Source organism: Lissotriton vulgaris, chromosome 3_1 (genome assembly GCF_964263255.1).
Source record: "Lissotriton vulgaris chromosome 3_1, aLisVul1.2, whole genome shotgun sequence".
NCBI classification, from domain to species: Eukaryota; Metazoa; Chordata; class Amphibia; order Caudata; family Salamandridae; genus Lissotriton; species Lissotriton vulgaris.
The window spans coordinates 291,683,812-291,701,750 of record NC_141689.1 but is presented as its reverse complement, the minus strand read 5'-3'; the positions used below and the strand labels follow the sequence as shown (position 1 = coordinate 291,701,750).

Here is a 17,939-nt window from a genome sequence, read left to right as displayed (position 1 = left end):
TTGTTAGGGGCACAAAAGTTTCAAAGAATAGTGGAAGGATACTTGCCTTGCCCCAGGTAAGGGCAACCCACGCAACGCCGCTGTTAGGAACGGCCCACAAAGCCTGGCCTTGAGGGTCCCACACATGCTGCAGAGTCTGGTCAGCACGGCTATGTGCAGGAGAGCTTGGTGCACAAGTATTAACCCTTTTGATGCTGATGACTGAGTGGTTCCGTCATGAGTCATGGTTGGCGTTTGCTCATAACGAAACCGCTCTGTCATGGCACCCACCCTTTTGGGGAGCACTGGCGCTCCCCCATGGGTGTCTGATCTCTTCCGCTGCCACCCCTGACCCCCTATGGGAATCCCATGACGTCAGCGTGCACAGCGCGCGCCGACTTCATCAGGAAGTAGCAGACGCTCTGAAATCCATTTGCTTCCAGGCAGAGAGAACACGGTAGGTTTCTGTGTTCCTGTGGGGGTTTGCACAATGCATCGAGGCATCAGGGGAGAGGAAAGATTTTCCACTCCCCTGATGTCTCTTTGCAGGGCATTTCTGCTTCACTATCGCGCACAGCGTCACGATCGTGCAGCGAAAATGCCCCCACGAGCATCAGGGATTCATTTTATTTAAATGGAAGCGACCCTTTGGGCAAGGGTCGCTTCCAAGGTGGAGCATTTTTTATTTGATGTTTTTCTGACCCCCTAAGGGCAAATCGGACCGTTTTTTTTTTGGCTGTTCTGCCCCCAGGGGGAGGGCAGAAAACCTCACTAGCCACAAGGATTTTTTTGGGGCCATCAGTAATTAGATGGAAGCGACCCATTGAGCAAGGGTCGCTTCCAAAGGGGTGCATTTTCTTCTTGATGTTTTTAGCCCCCACCTCCCCCCAGGGCATATCTGCCTGTTTTGCCCCTGCGGGGGGGTAGGGGGGGCAGAAAAAAGGGTCACTTCCAAAAGGGGAGCATTTTTATCTTCATGTTGTTCTGCGCCCCCTGGGGGCAAATTGGCATGTTTTTTCAGCTGTTTTGCCACCATGGGGGGCTGAAATCCCCACTAGCCACCAGGGTTGGTCTTTGGGCCATCAATATTTAGATGTAAGCAACCAGATGGAAGCGACACCTTGGACAAGGGTCGCTTTCAAAGGGGAGTATTTTTTTCTGGATGTTTTTCTGCCCCCCCCCCCCCCCCGCGGGGGGAGCAGAAAAACCCACTAGCCACCAGGGTTTAATTAATTTAATTGGAAACAACCCCTTGGGCAAGGGTCGCTTCCAAAAGGCTCGAAATCGGTGATGGTTTTTTCTGCCCCTACCCCCCTGGGGACAGATCTGCCCGTTGTTTTGGCCTTTCTGCCCCACTGGCCCACTAGGCACTAGGGATTGTGTTTTTTAGTGTGTGGAAGCGAACCCCTTGTCAAGGTTCGCTCCCAAAGTGGATTATAATTTGTGGATGTTTTTTCTGCCTGCCACCCCGACCCCCTCCTTGGTGTCAGTCGGCCCTTTTTTTGGCCTTACTGCCCCCGGGTATGGGGGGTGCAGAAAACCCCAGTAGACACCAGGGATTTTTTTTTATAGATAATGGAAGCGACCCCTTGGCCAACGGTCTCTTCCAAAGGGGTTACATTAAGTTTGTGTATTTTCTGCCCCCCCTACATATCTGCCCCTTATTTGGACTTTCTGCCCTAGGGGGGAGGGGAAGGCAGAAAACCCTACTAGACACCAGGGATCTATTGTTTTTTTGCAGCGGGCAGCAAATATCGGTCTGTTTTCTGCTCCACCTGGGGCACGGAGTGCCTTGTTAGAAAACCCCACCTAATCCCCATTTTTCTCAGCCCCATCACCACCCCTTTTGTACCGCTTGGTTCGCCATTAGTTGCTCAGACGTGAGTCCCTTGCTCACTTTGCCACTGGATTCAAGCAAGCCGGGATGAAGACGGCTGAAATGCCAGAAACCGGTCCTCGGAAGCTTGTTTCCGGTCCAGGGAAGGCATGGCTTGGCAGTTCGGGCTGGACTGTTTCCATGAGGGACAGGGCCAGACTGATTTGCATATGGCCCTGTCTGAACTGGGGTGGCAGAGTGGGCTGAAGAACGGTGATGGATTAAACCCAGATCTGTTGACTGGGTGTGAGTGTTTGATTGGTTCAGATGCTCCGTCTATCACCACCCCTTTTGTACCGCTATTTGAAGGCCCATCTGGCAGATTGACCATTTGGGTACTGACATTGTGTGTTATAATTTTAAATGTATTACTGTTTGTGAAATGTAACTGTAATTTTTTATTTCTCGGTTTTATTCTAGTTCAAAAGGCTTTTGCTCTTTAGACTGCTCCAGGTTTCGGTTTTGTTACTGCTGGTTCTGCAGCTTGTGTAGTTGAATGTGTTTAAGAGAATTTGTTTGTACTATTTACTCTAAATTAGTTCAATTTCCCTACATGAATGTGTTTTTTGCAAATGGTGTAATAATAGCAGTATGATTGGCTTCTGTTTTTTGAGTGCCAAAATATTTTGCATTAGTGCTCGATGTGTACTTTGTCTTATGAGTAATTGTTTTTTTTTTCTTTCTAGGGGGATATTGTTACTTTTCGCTGTGTCTCTGCGGGGTAGGTACTGGTGAGTGTAGCTATATTTGGCAAGAGAGTTACATTGTTTTTGAGTATATAGATCTTTGTGCTAAAGCCACACTGTTTATTACTTATTTTGCACAGTGTTGGTTGTTGTTGACTTGTTTGTGCAGTCTTCTTTCTTAGTAAGTATAATGTCTAGCCGCAGGATTACTGCTCAACAGGTTGTTGGTATGCTTTTTGAGTCTTCCTTGACCGTGGTTCAGAGACTGACTCTGCATCTGAGGCAGAGGAGTGAGGGGAAGTTTCAGGCAGTGAGTTTTCTCTCCACATGGAATCATCAGATGATGAAGCTACCCTCAGTGCAGATGAAGGGGAACGTTGGGTGGTAGGAAATGTGTGTATCTACGCATATTCCAGAACTTTCCCACACAGACATTGGAGAAAAAAGTGATTTTCTAAGCAACATTCGCGGTTTGCAGGGGATTCTGGGTAGGAGAATGATGGGGAACCTATGCAAGTCTTACCTCGCTGGACTCCCCCGGGAGTCTAGTTTCCAGAAATGGGTGGGTTTGGTAGGTTTTCCTAGATGGCCACGAAGCCCCAGGCAAAAAGCTCATGGGACCCCCATTGCAAAACCAGGTTGGTTTGTGATAGGTCATTTTGATGTAGCCTCAATAGCTTTGGGCCCTTGCCTGTCGCGGGTCCTTAACCCACCCATGAGAGTGAGGTACCATTTGTCTCGGGAGACCTAGGGAAATGCGAGGTGGGTGTAAATTTGTGGATCCATGGAGATTCCAGAACTTTCCATCTCAGAAATGTGAGGAAAATGTGTTTTTTTACAATTTATTAGGTTTGCAAGGGATTCTGGGTAAAAGAACCTGGTGAGAGCCAGTCAAGTCACCCCATCCTGGATTTCTCTTGGTTCTCCAGTTTTCAAAAATGTATAGGTTTGCTAGGTTTCCTTAGGTGCCGGCAGAGCTGGGGTTAAAAAACTACAGCTAGGCACTTTGCAAACAAAGGGTAATTTTTCAGTGTGAAAATGTGGTGTGTCCACGTTGGGTTTTGCACAGTTTCCTGTCAAGGCACTAGTCCTACCCACACAAGTGAGGTACCATTTTTCTCAGAAGACTGTTGGGAACGCGGGGTGTATAGAATTTTGTGGATCCAGGCAGATCCCAGAACTTTCCATCACAGAAATGTGGGGAAAATGTGTTTTTTTTACAATGTTTTAGGTTTGCAAGAGATTCTGGGTAACAGAACCTGGTCAGAGCCAGACCCATCCTGGATCCCCCTGGGTGTCTAGTTTTCAAAAATGTATAGTTTTGCTAGGTTTCCCTAGGTGTTGGCAGAGCCAGGATTCAAAAACTACAGCTAGGCACTTTGCAAAAAAAAGGGTAATTTTTAATTGTGAAAATGTGGTGTGTTCACGTTGCGTTTTGAGCCGTTTCCTGTTTTGGGCACTATGCCTGCCCACACAAGTGAGGTACCATTTTTATCGGCAGACTTAGGGTAATTAGGATTTGTAGAGCCACTGTTATTACCTATTGCCTTTTGATGCATTTCTGCCTTCCAAATGAAAGACTATGTGTAAAATGTAAAATGTGAAAAATGACGGATAATTCTCATGCTAGTAGGAGTATTCCCAGTTTCGGAAATGTGCAAATATCTGCTGTTTCTAAACTCTATATTTTGTTCCCATTTCAGAAATACATAGGTGTCTTTCATACTGATTTTTCCATATACATTTTCCCAGAATAATTGCGACATACCCGGTACATAATATAAAACCATTGCAAGTGCCTGCTCAGTTTTTGGCTCTGGGTTCGTCGGGTTCTTGGTGAACCTACAAGTCCTACATATAACCACAACCAGTATGGTCCAGCAAATGTAACGGTATATTGCTTTCAAAGAGCTGTCATAATTAAAAGAAGTTAATGGTGAAAACGTTGGCACAAATGGAATTGAAGGATCTACACAAATGACCCCTAGCGGAATTCAGAATTTGGTCTACTTTTCTAAAATGCATAGCTTTCCAGGATCCATTATTGCTTTCATACTCATTTCTACCATTTCTGGAAGGAGGTTGAAAGCACAAAAAATAACAAAAAAAAGGCCATGTCCCAGAAAAAAGCCAAAACTGTAAAAAATGTTGGTTTTCTGACAAAGTCTGTCATTCCCTAAAAGCTGGGAAATTGTGATTTCAGGCCCACAAACCCTGTTTTGATACCATTTGCAGCAGTTTTTTCCCATTTTTCCCCCCAAAAAACAAAATTTTGCTGTATTTTGACTAATTTCTGGGTCCCCTCCAGGGGAATCCACAAACCCTGGGTACCTTTAGAATCCCATGATGTTTGAAGAAAATGACGCAAATTTGGCGGGGGTACCTTATGTGGTTAAACGTTACAGGGGCCTAAGTGTGAACCACCTTAAATAGCCAAAAAAAAGGCTTAGCCTAGCAGCGAAGGGGCTAAATAGGTTGTCAGAGCCTTAAGCAAATAGTGACAGGCGGACCAAAAGGCAGAAGGTGGAATTTAAGAGATCATGAAGATGAGGACGAGCTGTGTTCTTAACTATCTTGATAGAAGGTCTGTGCTTAGTCACTGATAAGATGTGTCCGCAGAAACAGCTATGATGAAGTGCGAACACTGTAAAAGGCATCCCAGGAAGGCATTGCCTTCTGCTTTAATTTAAAATATTTCTAGGCATTTTAGAAAATGTTGCTCTTCTCTTCGCTGTTTACAATAAGCATTGGTGAAATCAATATTTCTCTAATATGTAATATCTATTGGCTTTGTCAGTGTTTTTTCAGTTATGGTGTACAGCAGCAGGGCTGGAAGTAAAAAAAAAAAAGATAAGTACATTGGCGCGATTAACACTGGTCGTATCAGTGCTTAAAAAAATATTGACAAATCCAAATAGTTTTTTAAAAATACTTTTTATTAACAAATGTCACCATTTCAATCACATTACAGAGGAAGTAATAAATCAGGCAACACTACTACAATAGGCAATAGAAACCATTACAGAATATAGCCTGGAAAGTCTAGGGCGAAGGGGGATCATCGTTGCCAGCGGCAAGGGGAGGTTGACATATCCCCCCGATAGGCATTCCACAAACCCCACACTCTAGTCCACTTCTTAGGACACCCTCAGGCCACATACACTGTTTTCTCCCGAAACATTGACCAGTCCAAATCTTTCTCCCAGTCTCTCACTGTAGGTGGAAGTAGCGCTCCTCACCGCTGGGCAATATTTCTCTTGGCAATCATAAGCTCCAAAGTAACCCACTGTGTTGTGTAATCATTTAGGTCTGTCAGCTCCCATATATTTAATAAGCACCTGCGGGCTTCCAGGCAAAGATGTGTGGACAAGACTGCATTAATGATGTTGTGTATGAGGCGCCAATAATGTTGTATAAACTTGCATTCCCAAATTATAAGCATAAAGGTGCCAAACTGACTACACCCCCGTCTGCACTCACCCTCGTCCAATCTTGCCATTCGTACAAGCTGAGGTCCAGTCACATAAACCCTATGGAGGATTTTAAGCTGGAATAATCTGAGGCGAGCAGGTATTGCCACGACTCTGGGCGTGGAAACGGCGCCCTGCCATTACTCGTCATCCATCTCGATACCATCTTTGGACCATTTCTCTCGAAGTGCGTGAAGAGGTTCTGGCATATTATTTATACGTTTTCTATATATCTATGAGATAGAGTACTAGATGCCCACATCCCAGATAGGACTATCTTCCAGTGGGGAGGATTAGGGAGGGGTAGTACCACGCTGCCAGTGGGAGCACAGGGCGTGCCTAACCTGTGTGTACCAGAAAAGTTCTAAGTCAGCCAATTCAAATTGTTGTTGCAGTGCAGAGAATGATTTAACGTCAGTCGTGCCCCACAGGTCACCTACGCGCGAGAGGCCTATTAGGTCCCATTTGTCAAACCCCTTACTTTTCCACAAACTACCCAGCTGTTCAGAGTCCCATAACGGTGTCGCAAGTATAAGTCTGCGTTCCCATCCCAGGCCCTTAGGGGCTGTGTGCCAGACATGTATTGAGTGCTTGGTGGGGCCTGTAAGTGGAAAACATTGCGGTTTGGAATAAAGGGCTCTATTGAAGTTCCCACCAGAGAGCAATCACCTGTCCATGTTATAGCCTGGATCTTCGGGTCGGGCATAGGTACCGTGGTTGATGGAGGGCAAGCGAGGTACCAAAAAATACTTTGTCGGGGAGGCGGATACCTCCATCATACAAATTCAGGGAGAGTTTGCCAAGAGTGATACGTGGCTTTCCATCCCATAACAAATCTCGCTGGAGGCCCTCTACCTCCCTGAAGTAGGAGGCTGGGACCAGGTCTAAGGAATTCTGCCGGACATACAAAAACCGGGGCAAGACATCATTTTAAAAAGGGCCGCCTTTCCCAGTAGGGGAAGGGGAAGTGACTTCCAGTTATTTATGTCTTTTCACAGCCTAATTAAAGGGGGTTGTAAATTCTGGGTATAACGATCTGAAGGATCCAGAGAAAGAAAGATTCCCAGGTACTTGAAGCCTTCAGTGCGTATTTGTATTGGACACCCCTGCGGTGGGACCGGCTGCTCTCCAGCCACAACAAACAGCAGGGTTTTACTCCAGTTAACAGAGTATCCGGAAAATCTACTGAAAACAGTGAGGATATCTAAGACCACAATCAAGGACCGCCTCGGATATGTCAGATAAAGCAGAATATCGTCTTCCCATTCCGGAGACCAGCGCATGCCTCGAATCATTGGGTCTCTGCATATCCAGGCCGCCAGCGATTCCAGTGCCAGAGCAAACAGAAGGGGGGGAAAATGGACATCCCTGCCAGGTCCCTCGACTCAACTCAAAGGTTGCCGAATTTTTGTTATTAACAACCACCTGGGCAAGAGGCTGAGCATATAAAAGTTGTACCCATTGAATATATTTCGGGCCAAACCCCATCTTCTCCAACACTGCCCAAAGATGCGGCCATTCAATGGTGATGAATGCCATGGTCGCATCGAGGGATACTATAATAGCTGGCTCCAGGATGGAGGCTGCCCTGCCCAGAACGCCATGCACCCTATGCAGGTTAAGTTAAGTGCAGTGTTTCGACATGGAATAAAACCAATTTGGTCTGGATGGACCAGTGCCTCGATCACTGTGATCAGCCGGTTAGCCAGCAGTTTAGCCAGGATCTTGGGCTACGCATTTAAAAAGGATATCGGCCGGTACGACACACTTGTGAATGGTGATTATGGTTGCTGTCCTCTGGTTTATCGGTAGACACCCTTTGAATCTGGCATCCCCGTACATAGTCTTAGGATATGGGGCCAGCCTGTCTGGTTTAAATTTGTAGAGTTCGATTGATAATCCATTAGGGCCTGTGGCTTTACCTGATTTGAGGGATCTGATTGCTGTGGCTATTTACTCATTGGATATAGCAATAACTAGAAAGTCGCGGTCAGTAACCAAAAGCCTGGGCAACATTTTGTCGACTAACATCTGGTGGGAGTCCCCCACAGAATAAGGAGTCACTGAGGAGTAGACAGGGAAATGAGCTGCAAACCTGTCCACAATGTCCTGGGGATCCGTGAGGGCCCCACCCCCCTGTCCATGGAGCTCGGGCACCAGCCAGCTGGCCCACCCTTTGTCTAACCACGCTAGCAGTTTCCCGGCTTTGTCTCCCACCTCGTACAACCACCCCTGCGCAGATCTCCTCAGGGCTTTACTCTGGTCAGTCGCCAACGCTCTAAATTCCTGCTGTTTGAGTGTGAGGTGGTGAAGTTTATCCGGTGTGTCGTCTGAAATCAGGTCAGCCTCTAATTGGCCAAACTTCATCTCAATGACTTCCATTTCCCTCTGTATGTATAGTATGTATGTAAATGTATCGGCATTTATATAGCGCACTACTTACCCGGAGGGTCCCAAGGCGCTTCGACCGCTGCGAAACCCTTCCTGGCTTCCCCGAGAGATGGTCCCTTAATGGGTATCTCCAGGGTGAGACCAGGCATCCCCGGCGGTCTGGTGGGGCCGTTAGTGAAGATGAGGCAAGCTAATGCCCAGAGTTGCAGAGTGTGATCGCTGATCAGAGTGGGCCCCGAGGCGAGAGAATTATCGAGTCCGCTGACCCTGGTCCAGAAACCTGCCGCGCCGGGATTCGAACCCTGGTCCCGGGCCGTCCTCTGCTCTGATGCTCTTTCTTCTTTCCCGAGATTAAAGAGAGGGATTGACCCCGGATCACAGTTTTGAAGGTCTCCCACAGGATCTGCAGGGATTCCACAGAGCCCTCATTGTCAATAAAGTAGTTATCTATGGCCCAGAGGAGTTCCTTGCGGATTTTAGGATCTCGGAAATACCATGGGTTGATGGGGGCCACCTGTCTATAGCTGGGAATCACATGGATCCAAATTGGCGAGTGGTCAGAAATGCCTCTTGCAAGATGTTTAATTTTATGAATGTGGGCAATTTGGGACACGGGGATGAGAAAATCTATACGTAATGAGCTACCATGGGCCTCGGAGGGAAAGGTGTGCTGCACTGTGGTTGGGTGATAGGACCTCCAACCATCTACCAACCCCATGGTCTCAAGGAAGTTGGGGAGCCAACAAGAAGAGAAGTTAACTGCACGGGGGTGTCGATCTAGTGTACCCGAGACAACTGAGTTAAGGTCCCTTCCCAATATTAACAGACCCTCCGGACTAGCTAACAGCGTGGCCCCTAGGTCCCTACAGGTTGTAGCTTGTAAGTCGGGAGGCACATTAACCAACAGAGGTGTAATGGACTGTCCTTCCCATGTGCCCAAAACCCCAAAGTATCGCCCTCGATTGTCTGTCCAGGTCGTCTGTACTACAAGGGGAAAAGATTTCTTCATCATGATACCACCCCTCGTGAGCTAGAGGTAAATCCTGCATGCGCCAACAATCTGTAGCCCCCTCGATGCAGGGGCTTGCATGCATTGGCAATAAGATGCAATTCCTGAAGCAACACAACATCAAGGGCATGACGCTTGATGTATTGGAGGACAACACTATGCTTTATCTTGTCCTCCAAACCGTTGACATTCCAACTTAACAATTTAATCCCGCCATCACCTCGTGCAGCCATGGCCAATTGAAAATTCTCTTCATCTCCTTTACAGCGAGTGCAGTGTGTGCACCTACTTCCCCGACTAAAATTACAATAGTCATTGCTAAAATAATGAACACAATAAAAACATAACAAAACACCCCCTCCCAACAATCCCCCACCATGCTGTCCTGCACTCTGGGCCTAAAACTGCCCATTGAAAACTTGCAGAGTGCCTGTCGCCCCAATAAGGAACTCAAAGATGAAGAAAAGGGGGGAATTAAAGAGCTCCGTGTCCCTACTCCGACCATGTCACATGTAGGTCCCCATGAAAGCAAATCTCCAAACCATATAAGTCTACAGGCACCAACAATAAAAAACAAGAAACCACCCTCCCAGGCCCACCCTACTGCAGGTCCCAGTTCTCAACTCAAATTCCGCCGTCAGCTAAGTCTCTCTCTCAAGCAGGTGTCCGCACACTCCCTGCCACTGCGGTCGTTCGGACTCCTCATTCTGTGATGTTCAATTCATTCCACTGCTTCAGGTTGTTCGAAGAACCACGCTCTGCCCTCCGCCTCGACCCGGAGGCGCACCGGGAACAGCATCGAGTATTTCAGCCTCCTTCTCTGAGGTCATGTTTCACGGATGGGATTCACCTTGTTTGTCTCTGTACTCTGCGTGAAGTCTAGACAACCGGCTCAGCTGCGCTTCTTTGGATACAGTGTATCGGTCCAGTTTGTTAGTCTTCGTCAGGTTTGTCCCTCGGGCCAGAGCCTTTATTAGGCTCCATTTTGTTGCAAAGTGCCTGCCCCCAACTGGCCCAGGGCACTCAGGGAGACAGACCTGCAGCTTCTCTCAGCTCACGACAGATGGACCATCTGGCCAGGGCACCAATTTTTGGGGCTGGGCACCGGGGACCCAACACCAGTTCAGACCCCCACCGGGCAAAGGCGCCAGGAGCATTACAATCCTCTGCGGCAGCGGTGGCGCCAGGAGCCAGGCCGGCTCAGTATTAACGTAGCCTCAGCGTGTTATCTTCTATTGTGCCCAGCTGTGCGCCCCCCACCGACCACCTGGGAGGTCCACTTCCACTTTACCAGCGGTGAACTGCGTTAATCACTTGGTGTATTACAGGAGGCCATCCACCATCACACTTCACCCCCTGGACCTCTGGGGTATCGCTCCATATCACTTTTTGAGCAGTAAATGAGCTCTGCGAGGTCGGCTCCGATCAGCGGCATAGATAACCACCGATTTAAGGAGTGGATTCGAGCATAGCAATGTTCATGAGCGTGACGCCGCCCTTTGCAGATATGCGGCTGTTACGCGCTGTTCCAGTATTGATATACATGCCCCTCCCGCCTCACCGACTCTTCCTCGCGGGCCTCCGGTCACCGTTACATTGGTGTAATCCCGGTCTCTGCCTAGCAGAGCAGCTCTGTTTAACTCGTGGCAGTGCCCTCAGGATACGAAGCCGCCACGCAAAGTCGTCAGGGCAATCGGGTCTCTCTCCCAGCCTCCCCCGGCACTGTGGGTCCCGGCTTTTGTCTCGTAGGCAGGCCTCACCTCACCGGGGCCCGTATCGTCAGTTTCCGACGTGCAAAGCAAGCTGGTATAAGCGGGTTGATGACCGCTACTGTTCCAGCCACACTGGGCCGTCGTCAGACAGGACGGATCATGAGTCAGGATAGACGCGGGGAAGGGACAAGTATCGGAGCCTCACTTTACGTGGCCATCTTAGAACGATGCTTTGCCACGCCACCCCGACAAATCAAAATAGTTTAGCTATTTGGTTTTGACAAGGTTTTCGTTTGCCATGCTGCACAGCAGTACGGTCGCTGTGTAGCATGGTTGAAAGGAAAAAAAAAACTATGATGTGGCCAGCATTGACTGCGTCATAGCACTTAAAAAAAAACATTTCAGTCACAGGGGTAATGGGCAATAAACTAAAGGGGTTGGGGAATGGGACTACGTGGCAAGCAACAATGGGGTAAGCAAAACGGAAGGCGGGGTTGGTGGGCAGTGAGCAAGCAACATAAATGCAATGTGGGTGTGACCAGGCAAGCAAAAAAGGAATGCAGGAGGGGTGGGAATAACAGGAGCAACTTACAACGTGGGCCAGGAAGGGGGAAGAGATAGTCTGGTCCATGCACTTGGAATGGGACAAACACACAAAGAGGAAGTGAAACTGGCACTCGCTTACCAATAAGAATTAATGAAATGATTAAATTAAAGTGACGATGAACCTAATCAATGGTAACCCATGGACTGGCTCTAAAACTCCTGCGAGCTAAAAAAAAAATTATTGCGTGCGCTGTCTCAGGGAAGATCTAACAAGCACAATGTGTTACCAAACAAGTTTCCCCATTAGGAAAGGGGTTGCCCATTCCTTCAGTCAATACAACCTGACTGGCATTAATTGTTTGGTGCAAGCAGCACTGTTGTGAAACTGTCCACACAAGAGCTGCCTAGCATTCCAAATGCTGTAAATAAATGAAACTGGATTCTCTCCAAAGAGAGGTTTGCTTTGCCCAACTCTAAATTATACATGTCATTTTGTCAGTGCCAACAGGTTTACCAAATGAAGGGTTACATGTATTCATACTGGTAAATTAATTTATACAACATAAATGTATATTGAGGTATTAAAAAAAACCTTTTGCAGCTCAACACAGCACTTGTCGCAGTGTTTACAAATGTCACCGAGAGGGATGAAGATCATCTTGGTTCTAGGTATACACTCCTATGGTAAACCTCAGCGTATGCTAAAAATGGCCCCTCTGCTCTTTGGAGGTATTTAAGCTCCTAAGCATGTATTTGGTGTTCAAGGTTCTTGTCACGGTGGATATAGATTCTTTATTTGATGTACCAAACTAATAGAGAGTGGTTGTGGCAAACAGCAGCTCGTTGTTGCCATGCACAATGCAATTAGGACAGAACAGCAATGCATAGTGAAAATGGAAGCACAAACGTATAGCCACCAACCTGAGGATTTTAGTAGGTGGGCTGCATCGCTGTGCCCCAGCGACTGCAAGAAGCCCACCAGATCAAGCACAGTGTAACCCTTTTCACCCATCATCCTGAGCAGGCTGAGACTGGGGCTCCCATCTGACTCTAGCACCTGCAGAGAGCACTGCTCCAACTCCAGGGGACTGTGAAAAGAAAGAAAACCACTCTTCTAATACATGTAGAGTTACATCATGCAGTGCTCAATTTGAGCCGATGGTTTCCGGTGCTCAGCATTTGCACATAATTGTAAACACCAGCAGTTAGGACAGTCTACAACATGGTGGGCTTCTGGCTAATTTTGAGATTACCACAACTTTAGATAATTGTTAATTCAATATACATTAGACAAACATTTGCAATGCAACAGGTCTCGCATTAGGAAAGTTTGAGGTATTGGTATTGCAAATGACAAATATTTTATTCATGTGTCTGTATTGAAAGTAGCGAAATTATTAGCTTTGTTATTTACAATGCCAATATTTTTAACTTTTGCAAACGTGACACCTATAGCATTCTAATGCAATATGTTTTGTATTTACATGACTTTGAAGTATCAATATTATAAATAACAATGGCTTTTATTTTTATTAATAATTAATACTTAAATAAAAGTTATTGTAATGTATAGTGGCAATAGCTTAACGTTTTGTAAATGACTTATGGGAAGATTATGTTCAGTGTATTTAACTGTGAGGAAAATCCAAGAACATAAGTGAAATATTACCATTATTTTGTAACATTTCTAATAAAGCTTAAAACATTGAGAGAACATCTTAGAACCAGTTGTTGTTGGTTGGTTGCAAAGAGTGATGCTGTGGCGTTCAGTGATGCTGTGGTCTTCTGTGTTGCTGAGTGATGCTGTGGTTTTTAGTGGTGTTGGGTGATGCTGTGGCCTTTAGTGGTGTTGGGTGATGCTGTGGCCTTTAGTGGTGTTGGGTGATGCTGTGGCCTTTAGTGGTGCTGAGTGATGCTGTGGCCTTCAGTGGTGCTGAGTGATGTGGCCTTCAGTGTTGCGGACTGATGCTGTGGCATTAAGTGTTTCTGTTTTGTTGAGTGGTGCTGTGGTGTTGAGTAATGCTGTGGTGTTGAGTAATGCTGTGGCGTTGAGTGATGCGGTGGCGTTGAGTGGTGCGGTGGCGTTGAGTGGTGCGGTGGCGTTGAGTGGTGCGGTGGCGTTGAGTGGTGCGGTGGCGTTGAGTGGTGCGGTGGCGTTGAGTGGTGCGGTGGTGTTGAGTGGTGCGGTGGCGTTGAGTGGTGCTGTGGCGTTGAGTGGTGCTGTGGCGTTGAGTGGTGGTGTGGCGTTGAGTGGTGGTGTGGTGTTGAGTGGTGGTGTGGTGTTGAGTGGTGGTGTGGCTTTGAGTGGTGGTGTGGCGTTGAGTGGTGGTGCTGTGGCGTTGAGAGTCTGGGAGGGGGGGGAGGAGAACGTGCATATGATTGAGAGAGAAGCTATGGTGTGCGTGTTGCCGTGCATGAATGGAAGAGAGACAGAGTGTGGGGGGGGGAGAGAGAGAGTCTGTGGGCTGTTTGAGTTTGGTGTGCGTGTTTCCGCGAGTGAAAGGCAGGAAGAGCTCGACCCGAATATATCAGAGCACTTTTCATAAGCACCAGGCAGTTGTATTACAGAGGGACACATTCATTTCTAGGCACAGGGAGATTGCGTGATTTGCCAAGAATCACAGGATGGCGAGTGTCCCTGCCGAGACGTGTTTGCGTGTTTGAGCAGATGAATGAGAGAGAAGCTATGGTGGGCGTGTTGCCGTGCGTGAATGGGAGAGAGTCTGGGAGGGGGGGAGAACGTGCAGATAATTGAGAGAGAAGCTATGGTGTGCGTGAATGGAAGAGAGACTGGGAGTGTGGGGGGGTGGGAGAGAGAGTCTGTGGCCTGTTTGAGTTTGGTGTGCATGTTTCCGCGAGTGAAAGGCAGAGATTGCGTGATTTGCCAAGTATCACAGGATGGTGAGTGTCCATGCCGAGACGTGTTTGCGTGTTTGACTGCGGAGGAAAAGTGGGAGGGAACACGGCCTGGGGGAAGCTGGCTGGGGAGGGGGAGGAGAAATCCGAGTAAGGCTGTGGAACAGATGGCTGGGCAGAAATGCGAGTCACGGTAAGGGGAGCATTTGAAGAGCAATGCAGGAGGATAGAAGCGTGGTCACAAGCACGTGCACTTCTACAAATCCGGATCATAAAAGTCAGCTTTGTGGATGGGCGGCCATAGGTCTCTCTGCGAGACCTAACAAAAATGTAGAGGCCAGTAGGCCTGATGAAGCTTCCTGTAGCTAGAACGGGCCCTATGTTTTTAGAGGGGACGGGGGCCATGTGGCCCTCCCCCGAGCCTTATTATCCCCTGTGGATCCAATACCACAGGGTCGTTTTCCTAATTAAAGGGGGTGGGGCTGGTGGCCCACCTCCTGAGACTTCTTAGGCCGTGGGGCCCCGTTCCCCACGGCCACTACTAAAAATAAAGGGGGGCATGTGGATGGTGGTCCAGTCTTCCTGGCTGTGAGTGGGTCTGTGGATGGTATTATAGGGGCTGGTGGTCTAGAGGTCTGTGGATGGAGGTGCAGCAGACATGGCTGGGAGGGTCTGTGGATGGTGATTGCTGGGAGGTCTGTGGATGGTGATGGCTGGGGCGGTCTGTGGATGGTGATTGCTGGAAGGGTCTGTGGATGGTGATGGCTGGGAGCGTCTGTGGATGGTGATGGCTGGGAGGGTCTGTGGATGGTGATGGCTGGGGCGGTCTGTGGATGGGGATTGCTGGGAGGTCTGTGGATGGGGATTGCTGGGAGGTCTGTGGATGGGGATTGCTGGGAGGTCTGTGGATGGTGATTGCTGGGAGGTCTGTGGATGGTGATTGCTGGGAGGTCTGTGGATGGTGATGGCTGGGGCGGGTCTGTGGATGGTGATGGCTGGGAGGGTCTGTGGATGCTGATGGCTGGGGCGGTCGGTGGATGGTGATGGCTGGGAGGTCGGTGGATGGTGATTGCTGGGAGGTCGGTGGATGGTGATTGCTGGGAGGTCGGTGGATGGTGATTGCTGGGAGGTCGGTGGATGGTGATTGCTGGGAGGTCGGTGGATGGTGATTGCTGGGAGGTCGGTGGATGGTGATTGCTGGGAGGTCGGTGGATGGTGATTGCTGGGAGGTCGGTGGATGGTGATTGCTGGGAGGTATGTGGATGGTGATGGCTGGGTGGTCTGTGGATGGTGATGGCTGGGTGGTCTGTGGATGGTGATAGCTGGGAGGGTCTGTGGATGGTGATAGCTGGGAGGTCTGTGGATGGTGATTGCTGGGAGGTCTGTGGATGGTGATGGCTGGGTGGTCTGTGGATGGTGATGGCTGGGAGGGTCTGTGGATGGTGATGGCTGGGAGGGTCTGTGGATGGTGATGGCTGGGGCGGTCTGTGGATGGTGATAGCTGGGATGTCTGTGGATGGGGATTGCTGGGAGGTCTGTGGATGGGGATTGCTGGGAGGTCTGTGGATGGTGATTGCTGGGAGGTCTGTGGATGGTGATGGCTGGGGCGGGTCTGTGGATGGTGATGGCTGGGGCGGGTCTGTGGATGGTGATGGCTGGGAGGGTCTGTGGATGGTGATGGCTGGGGCGGTCTGTGGATGGTGATTGCTGGGAGGTCGGTGAATGGTGATTGCTGGGAGGTCGGTGGATGGTGATTGCTGGGAGGTCGGTGGATGGTGATTGCTGGGAGGTCGGTGGATGGTGATTGCTGGGAGGTCGGTGGATGGTGATTGCTGGGAGGTCGGTGGATGGTGATTGCTGGGAGGTCGGTGGATGGTGATTGCTGGGAGGTCTGTGGATGGTGATGGCTGGGTGGTCTGTGGATGGTGATGGCTGGGTGGTCTGTGGATGGTGATAGCTGGGAGGGTCTGTGGATGGTGATTGCTGGGAGGTCTGTGGATGGTGATTGCTGGGAGGTCTGTGGATGGTGATGGCTGGGAGGTCTGTGGATGGTGATTGCTGGGAGGTCTGTGGATGGTGATGGCTGGGGCGGTCTGTGGATGGTGATTGCTGGGAGGCCTGTGGATGGTGATGGCATGGCGGTCTGTGGAAGGTGATAGCTGGGAGGGTCTGTGGATGGTGATAGCTGGGCGGGTCTGTGGATGGTGATGGCTGGGCGGTCTGTGGATGGTGATGGCTGGGCGGTCTGTGGATGGTGATGGCTGGGCGGTCTGTGGATGGTGATGGCTGGGCGGTCTGTGGATGCTGATACAGGAGGCCCCCGCTGCATCTCACCAGACTGCCTTCCCAGTGATGCTCTGAATGAGATGCCACCTGTCCAGACATTTTCTTTTCAGCCTCCACATTGCGGGTTACAAGAGCCACCTGCTCCTTGAAAGGGGGGGTGGGCCGCAGATGGCATGGGCCGGGAGCTCTGTATCTTGTCTTTAGAAATCCTTTCATGAAGATACACACACTCAACGTGTGGAGACGATGGGTGTCCCTGCACCCCCTCTCGAAGGGCCCCTTTCATGTGGTTGCAAATTATGCACAGTCTCTGCAACAACAAACATTGCGAGAACAAGCATACAACGTTCTTACTTTCCTATATAGCGCCTACAGTGGTGCCTATTGCAAGTGTAGGTGCTGCTCTCCCCCCCTCTCTCATCCCAGATTATTAGAAGTTTGCTTCTTCCCCTCCACATGGTGTTTGGAGGGTTGCAGGTGAAGTGTGGGGTGTCAAAGTCCCCTTCTTACAGGAATGGGAAGGCTCTCCATTAAGTCAGCCTGTAAGGGGGCTCGCTACCTGATCGCGACTGACCAAATGGAAGTGACAGGCTACAAGCCACCCATGTTACCACTGCCATGAGTGGATTGTTGGCAAAAACATCTTATTGAAGTTGGGCGAACTATTAATCGGACTTTTGATGAGGGTTGAACAATGGCTAGACAAGGGATACGTGCATCATTGATTTACTGAGCCAAGTATGGCCAGAGTAGATGTGTTTTAATTGTTCAATACTCTTGATAAAGTATGCTGACAAGAAGACCACATTGGCAACAAGATAGCAAAGAAAAATGCAAATTTCCTGCAAAAGTAGAGGCAAGGAGCAATTAAATCAGTGAACAGTTTAAATTGCGAGTCCTGTGAAAAGACATTTACACATCTAAATGTGGGCAATACAGGCTTCAAAAGGGAATCAGTGCACCCGCCTCTAGCAAAATGTATTGTCCAAACTAGTGGTCTATATTTGAGACTTCAGGTCATGGTGGCTAGTATATTAAGTGCAGAAAGTCCAGTGTGACGGGAAGCTAGTGGGTCCAGGGCCCCGCTGCACCCCAATAATGGCTTTTACTTCCCAACCAGTGTACCCA

General features: G+C 48.9%; 1 protein-coding gene across 2 annotated transcripts in view; it reads right to left on the bottom strand.

The window, feature by feature from the left end:
• Positions 1-17,939, bottom strand: part of MALT1 (MALT1 paracaspase) — a 619,135-nt gene that overhangs the window by 492,120 nt on the left and 109,076 nt on the right. For both annotated transcript variants that reach the window (XM_086960480.1, XM_086960479.1), the window contains exon 2: positions 12,591-12,757. In XM_086960480.1, the coding sequence (XP_086816606.1) occupies positions 12,591-12,757 (167 nt within the window). The remainder of the gene's footprint in view (positions 1-12,590; positions 12,758-17,939) is intronic.